This window comes from Marmota flaviventris, chromosome 16, assembly GCF_047511675.1.
Source record: "Marmota flaviventris isolate mMarFla1 chromosome 16, mMarFla1.hap1, whole genome shotgun sequence".
NCBI lineage: Eukaryota > Metazoa > Chordata > Mammalia > Rodentia > Sciuridae > Marmota > Marmota flaviventris.
In genome coordinates this window covers 36,416,596-36,432,996 of record NC_092513.1, presented here as the reverse complement: position 1 = coordinate 36,432,996, position 16,401 = coordinate 36,416,596, and the positions used below count along the sequence as shown (strand labels likewise).

Below are 16,401 nucleotides of genomic sequence, written 5' to 3'. Positions count from 1 at the left end.
ATAAGAAAATACTTAGTAAGCAATTATGGAATGGAAATTTACTAATCCAAGAAAGAATGCTTTAAAAAAAAAATAAAAACCCTTCATAAGCAAACGCTATATAAAAGAAAAACTGTTGAAAGCAGCAGTGTGGTGGTGTACACCTGAAACCCAGCTGTTTTGGAGATTGAGATGGGAGCATCTCAAATACAAGCCCAGCTGGGCAACATAGTGAGTTTGTTTTTTGAAAAGATAGGGAGAAAAATAAGAATGCCCTGAATTGGGTTGTGGGTGTAGCTCACTGGTAGAGCACATGTGAGTACATGGGTTTGATCCAGAGCACCAAAAGGAAAAAAAATCCTGAATCACCTCTGTTGGTATCATTAGAAATCTTAAATTTTGCAGTACAAGGGGAAAAAAAATACTCTGAATTGCAAATGATATTCTTGTCTGTGAAGGATAATCTGTATACGAAATTATAAGAATTTAACAATATGGCCAAATATGAGAAAAGTAAATTGCTCTCTCTAAACCAGCAAGGAATAGTTAGAAAATATATAGTAAAAACAAAAGATACCGTTTAAAATAGTGATAGAAATCATAATCTGTACTTAGCATGAAATATGAAACTACTAAAATTCACTGAAAAATAAATCAAAGTGAAATAAGGGAAGATAAGGCTTATATTTATGAATAGAAAAGTCATTATTGGGGGCTAGGGATATAGCTCAGTTGGTAGGGTGCTTGCCTCACATGCACAAAGCAGCCCTGGGTTCAATCTTTAGCGCACTCCCCCCCCACACACAAAGTCATTATCATAAAAATACCAACTTTTCTCAAATTGGTCTATAAATTCAGTGAGTTTTCAATTGAAACCTCAGAAGAATATTTTTATTTTTTGAGAAACTTGACAAGCTGGTTCTAACATTTTCATGGAAATGCAAAAAAGAACAAAAATGGTTAAGATGGTCCTAGAGGGAGTAAGCATAAGGGAACTTGTTCTGCCAACTGTAAAGATTTATTTTAAAGCTATATTAATTATGACAATGACATATTGTTGTAGGAATTCATAAAAAGACTAGTGAAAGGACAGCCTCCAGAAATCAGCCCATTTCCACATGCATACTTGATTTAGATAGAGTTTATGACAGAGCAGGTGCTGATAATTATAGCAGAGGAAAAAGGGACTATGAAATAAATAGTGCTGGAACAATTGGTAATCCCTAAGGAAAATAAGGTTGGATACCTCTGCTTATCATACCCAAAATCAATTTCTTAAAGATTAAAGACTTAAATGTGAAAAGCAAAAATATACTTCTTTGAGGGTTTTTTTTTTTTTTTTGGATGATGCTGGGGATTGAACCCAGGGCCTCATATATGTGATCAATTTTATGATCTTGGGGGAGGGAAAGATTTCTTAAATAAGATCAAAGGCTGGGTAGGATATTACATACTATAAAATTTGGCTAGCAAAGACTCTAGGGCACATTCCCTTAGAAAGAGCTGTTGTCATTCATTTCAGACTTATTTTTAAAACCCCAATATACCAGTTGAAAATCCCTTCAATTTATGATCAACTAGTTTGTATGAAGAAATACAAACCTGAAGGAAAAGTATATTAATAATTAGAAAATGCAATTTTTAAAATACAGAGATATTATTTAGTGTTATTATATAAGAAAAAACATCCAAAATTGATAGCATTATGGGAAAGCTGCAGGAAGAAGTCTGTACATATGCATATAACATTTCTGGAAAACAAGAAGGAATAGAGCCTTTAATTTACTAATCTCACTGCTGGAAGTTTACTCTTAAGGCAACAGTTAAAGTTTGTGTACATAAACATATTCACTTAGTATCTCATTAGCAAAAAAAAAAAAAAAAACTGTAAAGAACACAAATGTCCAAGAGTTGTTTATTAAGAAAATACTTTGAAATGACTATAGTCACTAAAAGTGTAATCTTAAAAACCTGTAGAAATAGTTTGCATTTTTTACATGTGGCATATATGCAAAAGTATAAATGAAAAAGGGACAGAAGATTATCAACCAACACATAATCATGATGTTAGCTACTGCAGGAAGTTTTTTCATCCTTATCTTTAACATTATAGAATATGTTTTTATTTTAAAAACAATTGGTGTATAATTGTTACATAACTATGGTAAGCAGCAACATTCTGAAAGATTTTTAAATTGCTTTTTATGATATTAGGAGAACAGTGGTATGTCCTATCATTGATGTGATCAGTGATGATACTTTTGAGTACATGGCAGGCTCTGATATGACTTATGGTGGATTCAACTGGAAGCTTAATTTTCGCTGGTATCCTGTTCCCCAGAGAGAAATGGACAGAAGGAAAGGTGATAGGACTCTTCCTGTCAGGTAACTAATCTGTTTTCCCTAAAGTATTATTGACAGAGGATTGTAAAGCTTTGGGAGTCATATCAAAAAGATTATAAGTGTAATTGGAGAAACATGAAGTAATTGCGTATCTTATATGTAGTTTAAGAGCCAATTTCACATATATCAATATTTTTAAAAGGAATTTTTCCTCCAATCAGTTAATAAAATTAGAACTTTTCCATGTATTCTAAAAATCTAACATACATGAAATATGATGACATATTATTTCATTTCTCTATGATCATTTTGAAAATGTCCAATCTGCTTTAATTCATTTGTTAAAGATAATGATATTTAGCATAAATCAAACTGACCCTTAATGAATTGTGTCAGTATATAAAAACATTACTTAAAACTGGATCCTTGCACTACAAGAGAAGACTTTTAATTCAGTCTCATACCATCTGGATGATAGTTCCTATCTGGTAAGGCTAGCAGAGCTTTTTCAAACATAAAAATAACTAGAATTAACAAAGTACAAAAAAGATATCCATTAATTCATTTTTTAATTTTTATTTTGTTTCACATTTGACTATATATAGATTTTTTTTTCCCCAGAAAAATCTTTATGTAGTTCAGGATATGAGATCTTTGCACTTTCTGCATCATCTAGGATTTATCCCAGTTGCATCCACATGTTGCTTCTGTAGTATTTAAGAGTTCTTTCAGTTTCTTTAGGCTTCTGCTTTCTCCTATTCTGGACTTCTGAGGTCTGCTTTCCCATGAATTCAAGTCCAGTTCTAGCTAAGTTGAGATTTTTCACTGTGTTTTTTTTTCCTAAGCTAGCCTGAGTTCTTACCAGAACAAGGTACATTCCCTCTCTGTAGATGTTAGTTCAATTCAACATCTAAATTAGGGGTTCTTCAACAATTTGAAGATGATGGACGTATTTGAAAGTCTGATGAAAGACATGGGTCTTCTCCAATGGGAAAAGATGCACATGGCCTTAGAGAAGATTTTAGCAGGTCAGGTATCCCTATACTAAACAGTAGCTCTGCATGTTGGCCTGTGTCCTTTGACTGCTAATATTTTTAGCCTTTTCTCATTCTTTTTCTCTTCTAAGATCAAAATAAGTCCAAACTTTTTTTGGAAACAATTTTCAACACTAATAGGGAAGTGCTGTTATCTTAAGTAGACCATGGAATTAAATATATTTTAGGGCTATAGAAGTGACCAGTTCATCTTAAAATATAATCTTTATAATATCCTCAGACCCTAGTACTTACTTTTTCCTTGCTGGAGTCTGTGTTATCTCCATACTCATTCTTTGTGGAAATAAAATGATTAACTTATACTCATTTTAAATAAATGAAATCTCCCTGAAATTATTCTTTATTATGATTTCTCTGCTTAATCCACTTATGCCCGCCAACCCCAATCCCTTGCATACCTGGCGCAATGATTTGGGCTCCATTTTGGAGAAAACATACCGTACTTGGTCAAGGTGATGATTTTATTAAGAATATTTAATGGGCTGGGTACGGTGGCACACACCTATGATCCTAGTGGCTTAGGAGGCTGAGGCAGGAGGACGCGAGTTCGAAGCCATCTTCAGCAAAAGCAAGGCACTAAGCAACTCAATGAGACCCTGTCTCTAAATAAAATACAAAATAGGGCTGGGATGTGGTCTAGTGCCCCCGAGTTCAATCCCTGGTATCCCCCCCCAAAAAAAGAATATTTAATAGAATCATTAAGATTTAATAGAATTATTAAATTATTCTGTTAAGCATAGGAAAGGGGCCTTATCATTTTCATCCTATTTAATATTATGACTTTGGAGTATTTGCCACCTTTTTGAACCTGGCATATAACTCTAACCTGAGTTCATATAGTCAACTAACTGCCTTTATAATTGCTAGGAACTGTGTAATGTGTACACAGTCACATGGAGAGGATTATGAGGAATAGCTTCAGTTTAAGGAGTTTGAAGTGGAATCTAAGTCAGAATTGAGGACAGAGAAAGGTGCTCAAGACAGGGAACATCCTTAAGACTTGCACAGTGAGGGATATCCAGGCAGAAACGATGACAGTGGGTCCAGCAGATAGCCTAAGCAGTATACAAGTCTTGTCTGACACCAGAGCCCTTAGAAGCCTTTGAAAGTTTTTGAAGAGTGAGAATAAGCATTATTCTGTAGTTAGAAACAGTTACAAAACTATAGTATCTTTTAAAAACAAAAACTCATTGTAGTAGGAAAGATGGTGGAATGAGATGGACATCATTACCCTCAGTACATGTACGAAGATACAAATAGTGTGACTCTACTTTGTGTACAGAGAAATGAAATAACAAATTTATTCTATTCTATTATTTGTTATTCTAATAACAAATAAATAATTTTTAAAAATTCATTGTAAATTTTTAATCATTAATATTAATGGTATAGTATTATGATTGAATTTCAGAACACCTACAATGGCAGGAGGCCTTTTTTCAATAGACAGAGATTACTTTCAGGAAATTGGAACATATGATGCTGGAATGGATATTTGGGGAGGAGAAAACTTAGAAATTTCCTTTAGGGTAAGTTCCTTTTGAAAAAATTAAGTCTTGTATTTAACCTCAAATATTATGCTTTGATTATTCATGTTATCTCTAAATAAAAAATAAAATTGAAGTTAATGTGAGTTTAATCTGACTCCAAAGCCTTTGGCCCATAAAAACTTTGGGAATGCTATTAAGGGTTCATTTAATACAATTAATTATCTTAATAGTCCAATTTTAAAATTTACATAAGATTCCCTAATTGTTTTTAATTTCTATCATTTTCAAGGAAACAATTCAAGCTCTAAAAAATAATATGTAGTTTATATATGTTACTTTGGTACTTAACTGCTAAAACTTAATTTCATATTCTGTGATATACTTTTTGTCTTATATGAAAATTTTTCATTTATATATAATACCTGGTCATTTTATCAGCTTTAAATTTTTCAATAAAAAATAGAGTGCAAAACTTCTAAAACTGGCTCTAAATTAATTTAACACAGTTGACCTTATATCAAAACCATTTCATGTTCACTAAAATCAACATATTTAGATGACGTTATATATTCTTCAGTAATTAACTCACAACACATATCTCACTATAATAGAAACTATACTGAAGGGTACTGTAATCTGAACCCTTGAGCTCACTTATTTCTAGTGAATCCCTTTGCCCTCTTGTAAAAGGAGAGGGTTGGGCCCTAGATCCTCTAGATCTATCCAGCTTTAACACTTTTTAGATCCTGGGTAAACTTGAAGATAGGCTGTAAATAGTTAATAAAATCAAAACCTTTCAAAATGTGATTTTAATTGCAAATAGCTATATGAGATTTTTAATTTAGGGAGAAAATATATTTGAAAGGACAAGTATTTTGCATTAAATACTTGTCCTCATACTTGATCTTTTCCCCCTTTTTTGTTTTTATTGTTTTTACCACAAAACATATTATCACTATCTCCCTAAAGAACTTATGATAGATCTGATTTCAATTCCTATGTTCTGTCTAATGTACAAATAGTGACACAGATTAGAGAAGGGAGGAAAGAAAATCTGGCTGGTTACTACATGGTCAGTTTCATGTTTTGTTTTTTTGTTTTTTCACCAAGAATCACATTAATAAACACATTATACACAAATAAAGCCATAGTATGTCCTTGTTAACGAGGACTGGTCGTAATTCTGATATTTGAATTTATGATCCTCTTATGAATCCTGGCCTGTGTTTAGAAAAATAAGTGTTTTCTAAAACATCTTCTGTCTCTTCTGTATTTAGCCTTTAATCTATCTTTTCTGTGTTTTAATCTGCTATTTTTCATTTGTTCAAAATTGATGATTGGAGAAACATTTGCTCCTGAGAAGCAGTGGCTTTGTAATCAAATAACCACTGTTTGCCTGGGATTCTATGAAATTCCAGCTATAAAACTCAATTGATGTCAACGGTTTGGGTTTTTTTTTTTTTTTTTTTTTTTGGTTTATTTTTTTTTTAAGAAAATCAATGTTTGATATGGCCTTCTTTACTGTTTTCAGATTTGGTAGTGTGAAGGTAGTTTGGAAGGTTTTTAACAGTAAATGAAGATTTTCCATTTAAGATTAAATAAAAGCCAAACCTCTACTCATTTGAAAGGAAAATTGCAATGGGAAGACTAAGATTATCTTTTCCTGGATACTGAGCAATGTATTACATGGTCTTCTTTGCATTGTGTTCAGATTTGGCAGTGTGGAGGAACTTTGGAAATTGTCACTTGCTCACATGTTGGACATGTGTTTCGGAAGGCTACCCCATACACATTTCCAGGAGGCACAGGGCAAATTATCAATAAAAATAACAGACGACTTGCAGAAGTATGGATGGATGAATTCAAGAATTTCTTCTATATAATTTCTCCAGGTTAGTTTATTTTGCATTAGAAATAAAAGGCTATATACTTTTTTCCCCGATCTATGCATTCTGAAGAGAGGCAAGAGGGTAGAAATGAAGCTTTGAGCATGAACACTTGCCCTATAATGAGGTTATGGTAAGAAGTAATGAAACCACAGTATAGAATGTGCTTGGCAAAGTGCCCAGCACTTTAGTATTATATAATACTAGTAATATATAATACTTTAGTATTATTGGCAATAATACTAAATTATCATGGTCACTTTTGCCAGCCCAGGTGGTGGTGGTGGTGGTTGGTAGTGGTTGTCATAATCTTCATCTTCTTCTTCCTCTTCTCCCGCCCCACCTCCTCTATCTCCTTTTCTTCCTCTTCCTCCTCATCTTCTTCTTCCTCCCCTCTTCTCCTCTTCTTCTCTTCCTCCTCCTCTTCCTTCTTCTTTTTTAACCTAACTGCAGTGTTTGACGTTTATTCTGTGATGTTTCAGCTATTTTCCAGGCTTGTATGACTTTCTGGATTCTTAACTTTTTTTGATCAAAAAAAAACAAAAACAGAACAGTGTTTTAGCAGTAGGTCATGATTATTCTCTGAAAGCAGGCTCTTGAAGCCATCATACAAGATTTTGTTAAATTGTCTAATATCACAAGTCCTTTGCAAAGCTCTTGAACATGGTCTCTAGGGACATTTCTCTGCTATTCAGAGTTTTATGGGAACTATTGTTTCATTAGCTATAAATCCGCCTTACATTGTTACAATTCTGTCCTCATTTTTCAGTTACCACAAGTCTAACAAATAGTAGTGTGTACAATTCAGTGAGTTGTGTAAGAGAAACCTGACTGGAAACAAGTGTACTATTTATTATTTAGAAAAATAGATTTTGATTTTTTTTTGTTTTTCCAGAAGATATATTAAAGTTTGATTCCCATATAGCTTGTATTTGCATATATTGTTAATATGTATTTTATTCTCACATAAATGTAGTTTTCTTTTGAAAGATTAAAATACATTTAATGTCTTTTCCTTGTTTTATATGTTAGAGGTGGATATGTAACTAACTATGTAATCATGTCACCTAAATAATGCCACTTTTCTATTCAACTGTCTTATTAGAATCAACATATAAATGGATTTGTATTCTCTTGATAGGACACTAATAATTCAGCATTAATTATTTCTTTCAACAGGTGTTACAAAGGTAGATTATGGGGATATATCATCAAGACTTGGTCTAAGACACAAACTACAATGCAAACCTTTTTCTTGGTACCTAGAGAATATTTACCCTGATTCTCAAATTCCACGTCACTATTTTTCATTGGGAGAGGTAAAAACATGTATTCTTTGTGTTTATTATATTCTTAGTTCCTCATTTAAAAAACATAGAGATTAAATAAGATACTTCAGAGTACCTTCAGATTAAAATTAAGTAATCTCAAGTGTGGAAAAGTTCTTATTTACACAGTGTCTGCCTCATAAGTTGAAATATTATTTTATCATGTTATATTTTATTAAAATAAGGATGCTCTATCTTGTTACAATATAAATATCTTCAATAAACTTATTTTTTAACAAACTAACCTATTTACTTGATCACATACTCACAAAGCTTATATACTAGTTTTAGTCCCAAATCAAAGCTTAAGAAATTTTAAAGTCAAGATAAATTCTAAAGACTGACAGAGAAGTTTGAAAGATCATTCATAACATTGTATTTTTGGCAAATTTTATCCTTTGGGAGATGTAAGTCTTGGTTTGTGCAGGGAAGTTGGAAAGAATATTGATAAACATGTTTGTTTCTGGTGATGCTTTTAGTTATTCTCTTAGAGTTCAGCAGCAAATGTTCTTGAAATCTGAAGGAGTCTCTGCTTATTAATGCTTCTAATTAGTTAAAACAAATTAGTTAAGCTTTGGAGGTTAGCTTTTTATCCCAGAGAATTCCCATACTGTAAGGATCTCTTATAAGAGAGATTTATATTCTTACTACTTCTGTTGTAACTTCCAGGAAGGTCACAAGCAACCATTTTGTATGCCGTCTTCCTCGAATGTCAATGGCCATCCATTCTGTGTTCCATCTAGACCTTGGCTTTGTCTAGGGATCCAAATAGGTTCTTCCCCTAGCCCAGAATTCTGATTGTTATTGTTATTAATCCAAAATGTTGACTCTGGAGGTCAGTCTCCCAGAAGCCTAAGTTCAAACTTTTCTTAGAAGGGACACAACTGTCTTCGCCTATAGCCCTTTTAAATCCCTGTTCCTTCCTCCATTCCCAAGAAACAAGAACCATTTTCTTTTTTGTTAATTTTCTTTTATTCTCTGTTGTTGCCTTCTTAGTTGTAATGCTTGTGTTTTTGTTTTCATAGTTGCTGTAGAGATTTCAGTATTCATCTCTGAAGTATCACAGTCTACCTTAAGTTAGTGCTTTCAACAGCTTGCAGTTTAACTGATGTTTTTGCCTCTAGTTTTTAATGCAGAGGTGTTGGATTACTGTGTCCTACCAAGAAGCAGTGCCTTTCCTTCTCTTCCTTATTATAGTAGAACACTCCAAGTTTTGGGACTATAAAGATTTGAGATATCCTTTATTAATAATCTTGCAGTTTCTTCTTTATCATTGTTAAAGAAGTTGAAGATCCATGTTATCACTGCTCAAGTCAGTGATTTTTAACACAGCCCAATACTGGATTGTAAATCAATTCAGCTGCTTTTGACCACCATTTTTTTTTTTAATAGTCTGGGAAAAAAGTACAAATTCGTATTGCTTACAGTAAAGTTTTTACTGAATCATGATGAGAAAATATATTTCTCAATATCAGTTGCAATCAAAAAAGTTTGAAAGCCTCTGTCTTTTAAAGGATACATCACAATTCTTTTTTGACTAGGCTTATATTGTAGAATATGCTCACTATCAGATGTTTTCTGTCTGTTAGCCTCTTCTTTTATTGTCCACCTTTCCAGTAGATACACTTTCTTTTCTGCATTCTGTCCCTTTTACCCAGAGAACACAGGCCTCCTGCTTTGCATAAAACAGCCATTATTTCTTTTTCTACCCCTGCACAGACTCCTTTGCTTGGAATTGGCTCATTTTTTTTCTGGGATAGTCTTAGCACTTAAAAGACTTACTTGTACATAGACCCTTTGTGAAAAGATGTAGCCATCCTTGTTTTGACTCCATAGTTATTTGACTTACAGAAAAATTGTAGAGAGGGAAAAAGAAGAGTTATTCCAGTACCATAGGCATGTATTTGGTAGTCTCTGACAGGGATCAGAACACCATGGCCTGCAGGCTAAGTCCACTCTGTTGCCTGTTCTTGTAAATGAATATGTATTGGAACATGGCCATGTCCCTGAATTTACTTACTGCATTTAGTTACTTTTGCACTACAGCAGTAGAGTTGAATAATTGCCATAGAGACCATATGACCCAGAAGACTAAAATATTTACTTTCTTAAATATTTAAGAAAATATTTACTGAGCCCCGGAATATGCAGTCAGGAGCAATCACTGACAACCTTCTTTATCCTCATCTATTGTTACAGCTTGTGTTTGACCACTTGGAGCTTTTATTGAGGTATTTTCTTCAAATGATAAAATTAAACTTCTTTGCTTCCTTCCTCCTTTTTATCCCATAAGTGTAAATAATACTGTTTTGCTCCCACCTCTCCCCAAAAGTCAAATCCATTGGGTTAATGTGCCTGAAAATATGTATATAGCGTATAATCTTGCCTTTTCTGCTATTCTTTCCCTATAGCAATGTGTTTCGTTAACAGGCTAAACCATCTGCAATTCATTGCAGGTCTTTATGAACTTTTGATTATAAAAATGTCTTTTATAGAAAGAACAAGAAGCAAAATGAGGTGAAAATCCAACCTTTTATGATAGAAATTGATAGGACAAAATTTCCTTTTGAAAGGCATAGTAGCAAAAGATGACATGTGTGACCAGGGCCACAGCCAGGCCCTATCCTAACAGTTAATCTTTCTAACACTCAGGAAGTAATCCCCTCCCTACTCTATAGGAAGTTGTCTCTTCTTTAATTCATTCATTTAGAAATATTTATTTCAGTACCTATTATGTAATAGATACTATTTAAGTACTAAGGACATAGTAATGAATAAAGATCCTGCCCTTGTTGATATTACAGTCATGGGGGAAACAAGTTATGAAAAATATACAGTATATCAGATGATAGCCAGAATAGAGAACAACTGGTAACCGTGGACAATGGTGCTGTTTTTTGTAGGGTAGTTGAGACAGCCTTCTTATAAGGTAATTTACTGAGCAGAGATCTGAAAGAAGTGAGTGAGCAAGTCATATAAATTTGTGGGGAGGGGATATTCTGAGCACCAATAACACCAAGAACAAACATTCCTAAGATGTGCATGCACTTGGCATATTCAGCTGGGAGGGAGTTGTCTAGAACAGAGTGAACAAGTAGAGGGATAGTAGAAGATAAGGTCAACAACTAATGAGGGTTAGGTCATACAGAGCATATAGTAGTGAGGACTTTGGATTTTATTTTGGTGGGAAGACAAGCAATATGCGCAAACTCCTTTGAAAAAAAGATCAGATTGCCTCTATATGGAGCATAAATATGTGGGAGCAAGAGTCGAACAATATATTAGTGGAAGGAAAAGAATAGTCGAGGATTATATTAAGGTTTTGACTTGAAATACCGGTACTGGTAGAGTTGGCATTACTGAGATGAAAATGTCTGTAGAAAGAGGAGCCTCTGAATGGATTCAGCAGAGCAGTTTGGAGCACATTAAATTTGAGATCCAAGGGAAGATGTTGATTAGGTAGTGACATTTAAAAATCTGTAGTTTGGGGAAGAGGTTGGCACTGGAGATCTAAATGTAAGGGTCATCAGCATATATATGATTTTTATTCACAAAACTACATGAGGTTACCTTGGGAGGAGCAAATACATGTGGAGAGAGAAGACTGAGGACAAAGCCAAGGGATCTTCACAGTTGAGAAACCATGGAGATAAGAAAGAATCACAAAAATTTTTCGAGAACTAGACAGTGAAATAGAGGGAGAACTGAGAGAATGGTGTCTCAGAGACTATGTAAAGTATTTGCCTCAAGAAAGAAGAAATAATCAATTGTTTTGAATACTACAGAGAAAACAAGCAATATGAGTACTGAGATCTGATTTGGCCAAGGATATGCTGTAAGTAGTGTCAAGAGTTTCCATGGAGATTGTTAGGAGAGAATGGGAGAACTGTAGATCATGAATGTTTAACAGTCTTGCAAGGAATTTTATTGTAAAGAAGAACAGAAAAATGGGTGTTAGCTAGAAGAGGATATGTAGTTAAGGAAAGAGTTTTTTATTTTTTTATTTTTAGATAAAACTGGGCTATATGAGTTAGGCACAAAAGAGAAAATTGGAACATACAAAAGAAGGACCAGCTTTACAACCATTAGTCTGACTTGTGTCAAAAAAAAAATGACAGTAGCACATGTGGGAAAGGTGTGGAAAAATCTGAACCTTGTGCACTTTTGGTGGTAGTGTAAAATGCTACAGCTGATCTGGAAAATGCTATGGAGGTTTCTCAAAAAATAAAAAATAGAGGGCTAGGAGTGTGGCTCAGTGGTAGAGCTCTTAACTTTAATATGTGTGAGACCCTGGGTTTGGTCCCTAGCACTGCAAAAAAAAATAAAAATAAATTTAAAAATACAGTTAACTCTGGTTGTGGTGGTGCACATCGTAATCCCAATGGCTGGAGAGGCTGAGACAGGAAGATAATTAGTTCAAGGTCAGCTTCAACTTAGCAAGGCCCTAATCAACTTAGTGAGACCTTGTCTCAAAAAACAAAAAGGATTGGTGGTATAGCTCAGTGATAAAGCACCCCTGGGTTTGATCCCCAGTGCCAAAAATATTTCAAAAATATATACAGCTACCATATGATACAGCAGTCCCATCTCTGACTATACTATATATCCAAAGAGGGTTTCAGAGAGGTATTTGTATATCCATGTTCATAGCAGCACCATTCATAGCTAAGAGGTGGGAGCAGCCCAGATGTCCATCAATATATGAATGGATAAACAAAATGTGGAAGCTGCATATAATGGAATATTATTCAGCCTTTAATAAGGAAGGAAATTCTGACATGTACTACAACATAGATGAACCTTGAAGATATTATGCTTAAGTGAAATAAACCAGTGACAAAAAACGATAAATAACATAATTCTGCTTACATGGGTGAGGTACCTAGAGTAGCCAAATTCATAGAAACAGAAAGTATGACGCTGGCTACCATGGGCTGAAGGGATGTGGAAAAGAAGAAGTGTAATGGGTATAAAGTTTTAGATTTGCAAGAAGGAGACGTGAACAGAGATCTGTTTCACAACAATGTAAATATACTTAACACTGCTGAACAGTGTACTTGAAACTGGCTAAGATGGTAACTTCTGTGTGTTTTGTGTTTTTTTTTTTTTTAAACCAGGAAGAGCCAATAGTCAAAGGTGTTAGGTATTTACGTAGTTGGAAGATGAATGTACAAGAGGAGGTTATTAATTAAGGATGTGGGAAGAAGGCATTTCATCCCTTGGAATAGAAAGGAAAGTAGACAGGACAGGGACATGTGCAGATCAGATATAGGTTTGGAGGTGGAAGTGTGAAGTTCTCTTCTAATGACTTGCTTCTTTGGTTAGATGAAAGCTTACTGGCTGAGAGTGACAGTAGGTGTTGGTGATGTAGGGACTTGAGTAAAGTAGGAAAAATGTGGACCAGAAATGTAGGATATGGGAAAAGAAGTAGAAAACAGAAATGGAGCCAAATGGTTAGTGAAACCATTTGGCTTAGTAGTGTTTTCTCTAGAGCTAGAGCAGGCACTGCCTCCCATGTTTATCCTTAGTAGTTATTGAGGCTACTTCAGGGTTGACTTGAGCTGCCTCTGAACTTTAGTGTGACTTAAGGAATCCATCCTCAAACAAGGGAGCAGTTTTATTGAGTTTCTTGAGCTTCTGATGATTCTCACTGAGGTCTCATTAAAGAGTCTTGGTTTCTCTGCCCCCTCCAGTCAATAAAGGCCCAAGGTGACTGATGTGCCATGAAGGATTTACAGCAGTCACTCCTGCAACTTGCCTTTAGAATAGGAAATGAGGAGTTAGGTTTTTTCCTTTGAACTGATCCAGTTTTGGAGACTGCCGAAGCATTATTGGCTGGTCTGAAGTATAGGCGTATTTCAGAAACACTAGTCTAACCCTTAATAATAAGAGACCAGCCAAGGCAAGCTGGTCTCTTAGCTACCACTTGCCAGCTGTCTTCCTTGGTAAAGTCACAGATATTACCATATATGGCCTTATTGTTATTGGGTCATTAACTTGGCCTAATAGGCCTTTAATACCAGTTATATCCTCTAGTTTAAAGATCTGATTTCTGGGACAGTGTTGTTATCTAGCACCCATCAAAGTGCAGATAGGGATATTAAGATTATGATCAAACCTTTGCCCATGTGAGCCTTCCTTTGACAGTGACTGGAATTTGTTTTTCTTTTGTCATGCTTCAATGGCCCAGGAAAATCTGAAATCAGAATTTTAGAGCAGAGGGAGAAATCAGGAAATATAAAATATGACTATGGTAATCGAATTTAAAATGTCTACAACCAGGTCTGACTTCCTTAGCTTCTGTAGGACTTGGAGTCAAATAAACATGCTTCTTCATGGTATCTAATAGTTGTTAATCCAGGAAATGAATATTCTTTTTTTAAGCTTACTTTTATTGGTGCATTATAATTATACATAATAATAGGATTCATTATGCCATTTTCACACATACATATATTTATACATGTATTTGATCAGTCTCATTCTCTAGTACCTTTCTTTTCCCTCTCCTTCTCACACTCCCCTCCCCAATATACTCTACTGCTCTCTTATGCTAATCTCCCTTCCATCATCATCATCATCATTATTTGTACATTATAATCATATGTATAACCAAGACTTATTGTAATATGTTCATACATAGCATGATTTACTAGGTTTCACCATACTTTCCCTCAATCCAGGTGTTGAACATTCTAACCGGCCACAAAAAGCAAATAATCCAGACCTTTACAGGTTTAGTCAGTCTTAGGACTGAGTAGTTGCCTTTTCAGGCAGACATGTAATTCTAACATCTATAAGCATATACTTCATGTTAAGCACCAGGATAAATGCTTTGATAATATTCATTTATTCTCACCTAAATACTATGTGATAGATGCTATTATCCCCAGTTCACAGATAAGCAAATTGAGACACAAATAAAAGATTTAAACAGCATAGCTAAGGTCACAATCACAAAATGGAAAAGAGGAGTTGAATGTAGGTTGTCTGACTTAAAGCCTGTACTCTTTTTTTTTAATATTCTTTTAGTTGTAGTTGAACACAATACTTTTATTTTATTTATTTATTTTTATGTGGTGCTCAGTGTCTTGCACGTGGTAGACGAATGCTTTACCACTGAACCACAACCCTAGCCCCAAGAGAGCCTATACTCTTAACCATTAACACCATATTCTTTCTCTGATCCAACTAGAATTTTACTTGTGGATAAGAGTGAATGAGTGAATCCAGATTCCACAATACTAGGTTCCAAACATGCTTTGACAACATTTTTATGTTTTCCACCCTAATGGAGGTACCAAGAGTCTGAAGGAGACTGTAGCGGAGACTAAGAGACAAAAGGTCTGACTTCTTGCTTGGCTTCCCAGGAATGAGTACATTCACAATTATTTCAACTCTTAAAGTAAAAAATAATGTATTAGTGTAACCGTGTTTGTATACACCTGTTGGTGCTTTAGAAGTGCAGTTAAAGAGTTACTGGATCTGTGGGTGAAGAAAGAAAAACAAGTCATTGTGTATGAGTCTCTGCTAGGCCTTCTCTAGTATTTTACTTAGAGCTCTCAACAAATCTAAAAGATTTTTGTCCTTGTTTAAATGGTGAGAAAATCAAATACTGATGCCTGATGACCCTCACGATTCTTGACTGGAAAGACAAGATACTGGGGGAACAGAGGTGTAGATTTTGTGACCATAAATGTTTGGGAAGTGTTAGAGGTTTCATGTCTTTCTTCTGTCTTTCTGTACCACTATTTCCCATCTCCATCAAGTGTCCCAGTATATTAGAGGGCTGTGAGAAGTCCTTCAATAAAGAATCCTATTTAAATCTGTTTAGCCTACTATTTCCGAAGCATATTTGATCACAGAAACCATCTTTTAGTAGCACATGTGTCAACACCTTGCAAGATAGTGTCCTCAGATCAAGATTTTGGGCACTCCTGTATTAGAGTCAATAACTACCTGCAAGGTATCATAGCTAGTAATGGTAATGTCTTGATGAGGCCAGGGTCTGCATGTTTTCACATCCTGAGCTCTCACCTTACAGATACCTTGAAAGTGTGGATATTGCCTCTGGCCAGTATAAGTCTTATATTGCCAATTCAAGTAGAAGAGTTCCTGTTTCTAACATTTTATGACGTTTTTACAATCTGAATGTGGTACCTAAAATGGTTTTGGCTTGGCTCAGTGGCATGTCTGACTACATAAGTAAAGATATATTATTCAGCCATAAATAAATTGTTTAGGATGAACCATAGGCTGGGGCATAGCTCAATAGTACAGCATCTGCCTATCATGGGCAGGTCATGGGTTTGATCCCAAG

General features: G+C 34.7%; 1 protein-coding gene across 3 annotated transcripts in view; it reads left to right on the top strand.

Annotated features, from left to right (window-relative positions):
• The window catches only part of Galnt1 (polypeptide N-acetylgalactosaminyltransferase 1), a 122,047-nt gene that overhangs the window by 91,897 nt on the left and 13,749 nt on the right, over window positions 1–16,401 (top strand). For all 3 annotated transcript variants that reach the window (XM_071602808.1, XM_027935641.2, XM_071602809.1), the window contains exons 7-10: window positions 2,194–2,364; window positions 4,789–4,906; window positions 6,579–6,759; window positions 7,933–8,072. In XM_071602808.1, coding sequence (XP_071458909.1) covers window positions 2,194–2,364; window positions 4,789–4,906; window positions 6,579–6,759; window positions 7,933–8,072 — 610 coding nt within the window. The remainder of the gene's footprint in view (window positions 1–2,193; window positions 2,365–4,788; window positions 4,907–6,578; window positions 6,760–7,932; window positions 8,073–16,401) is intronic.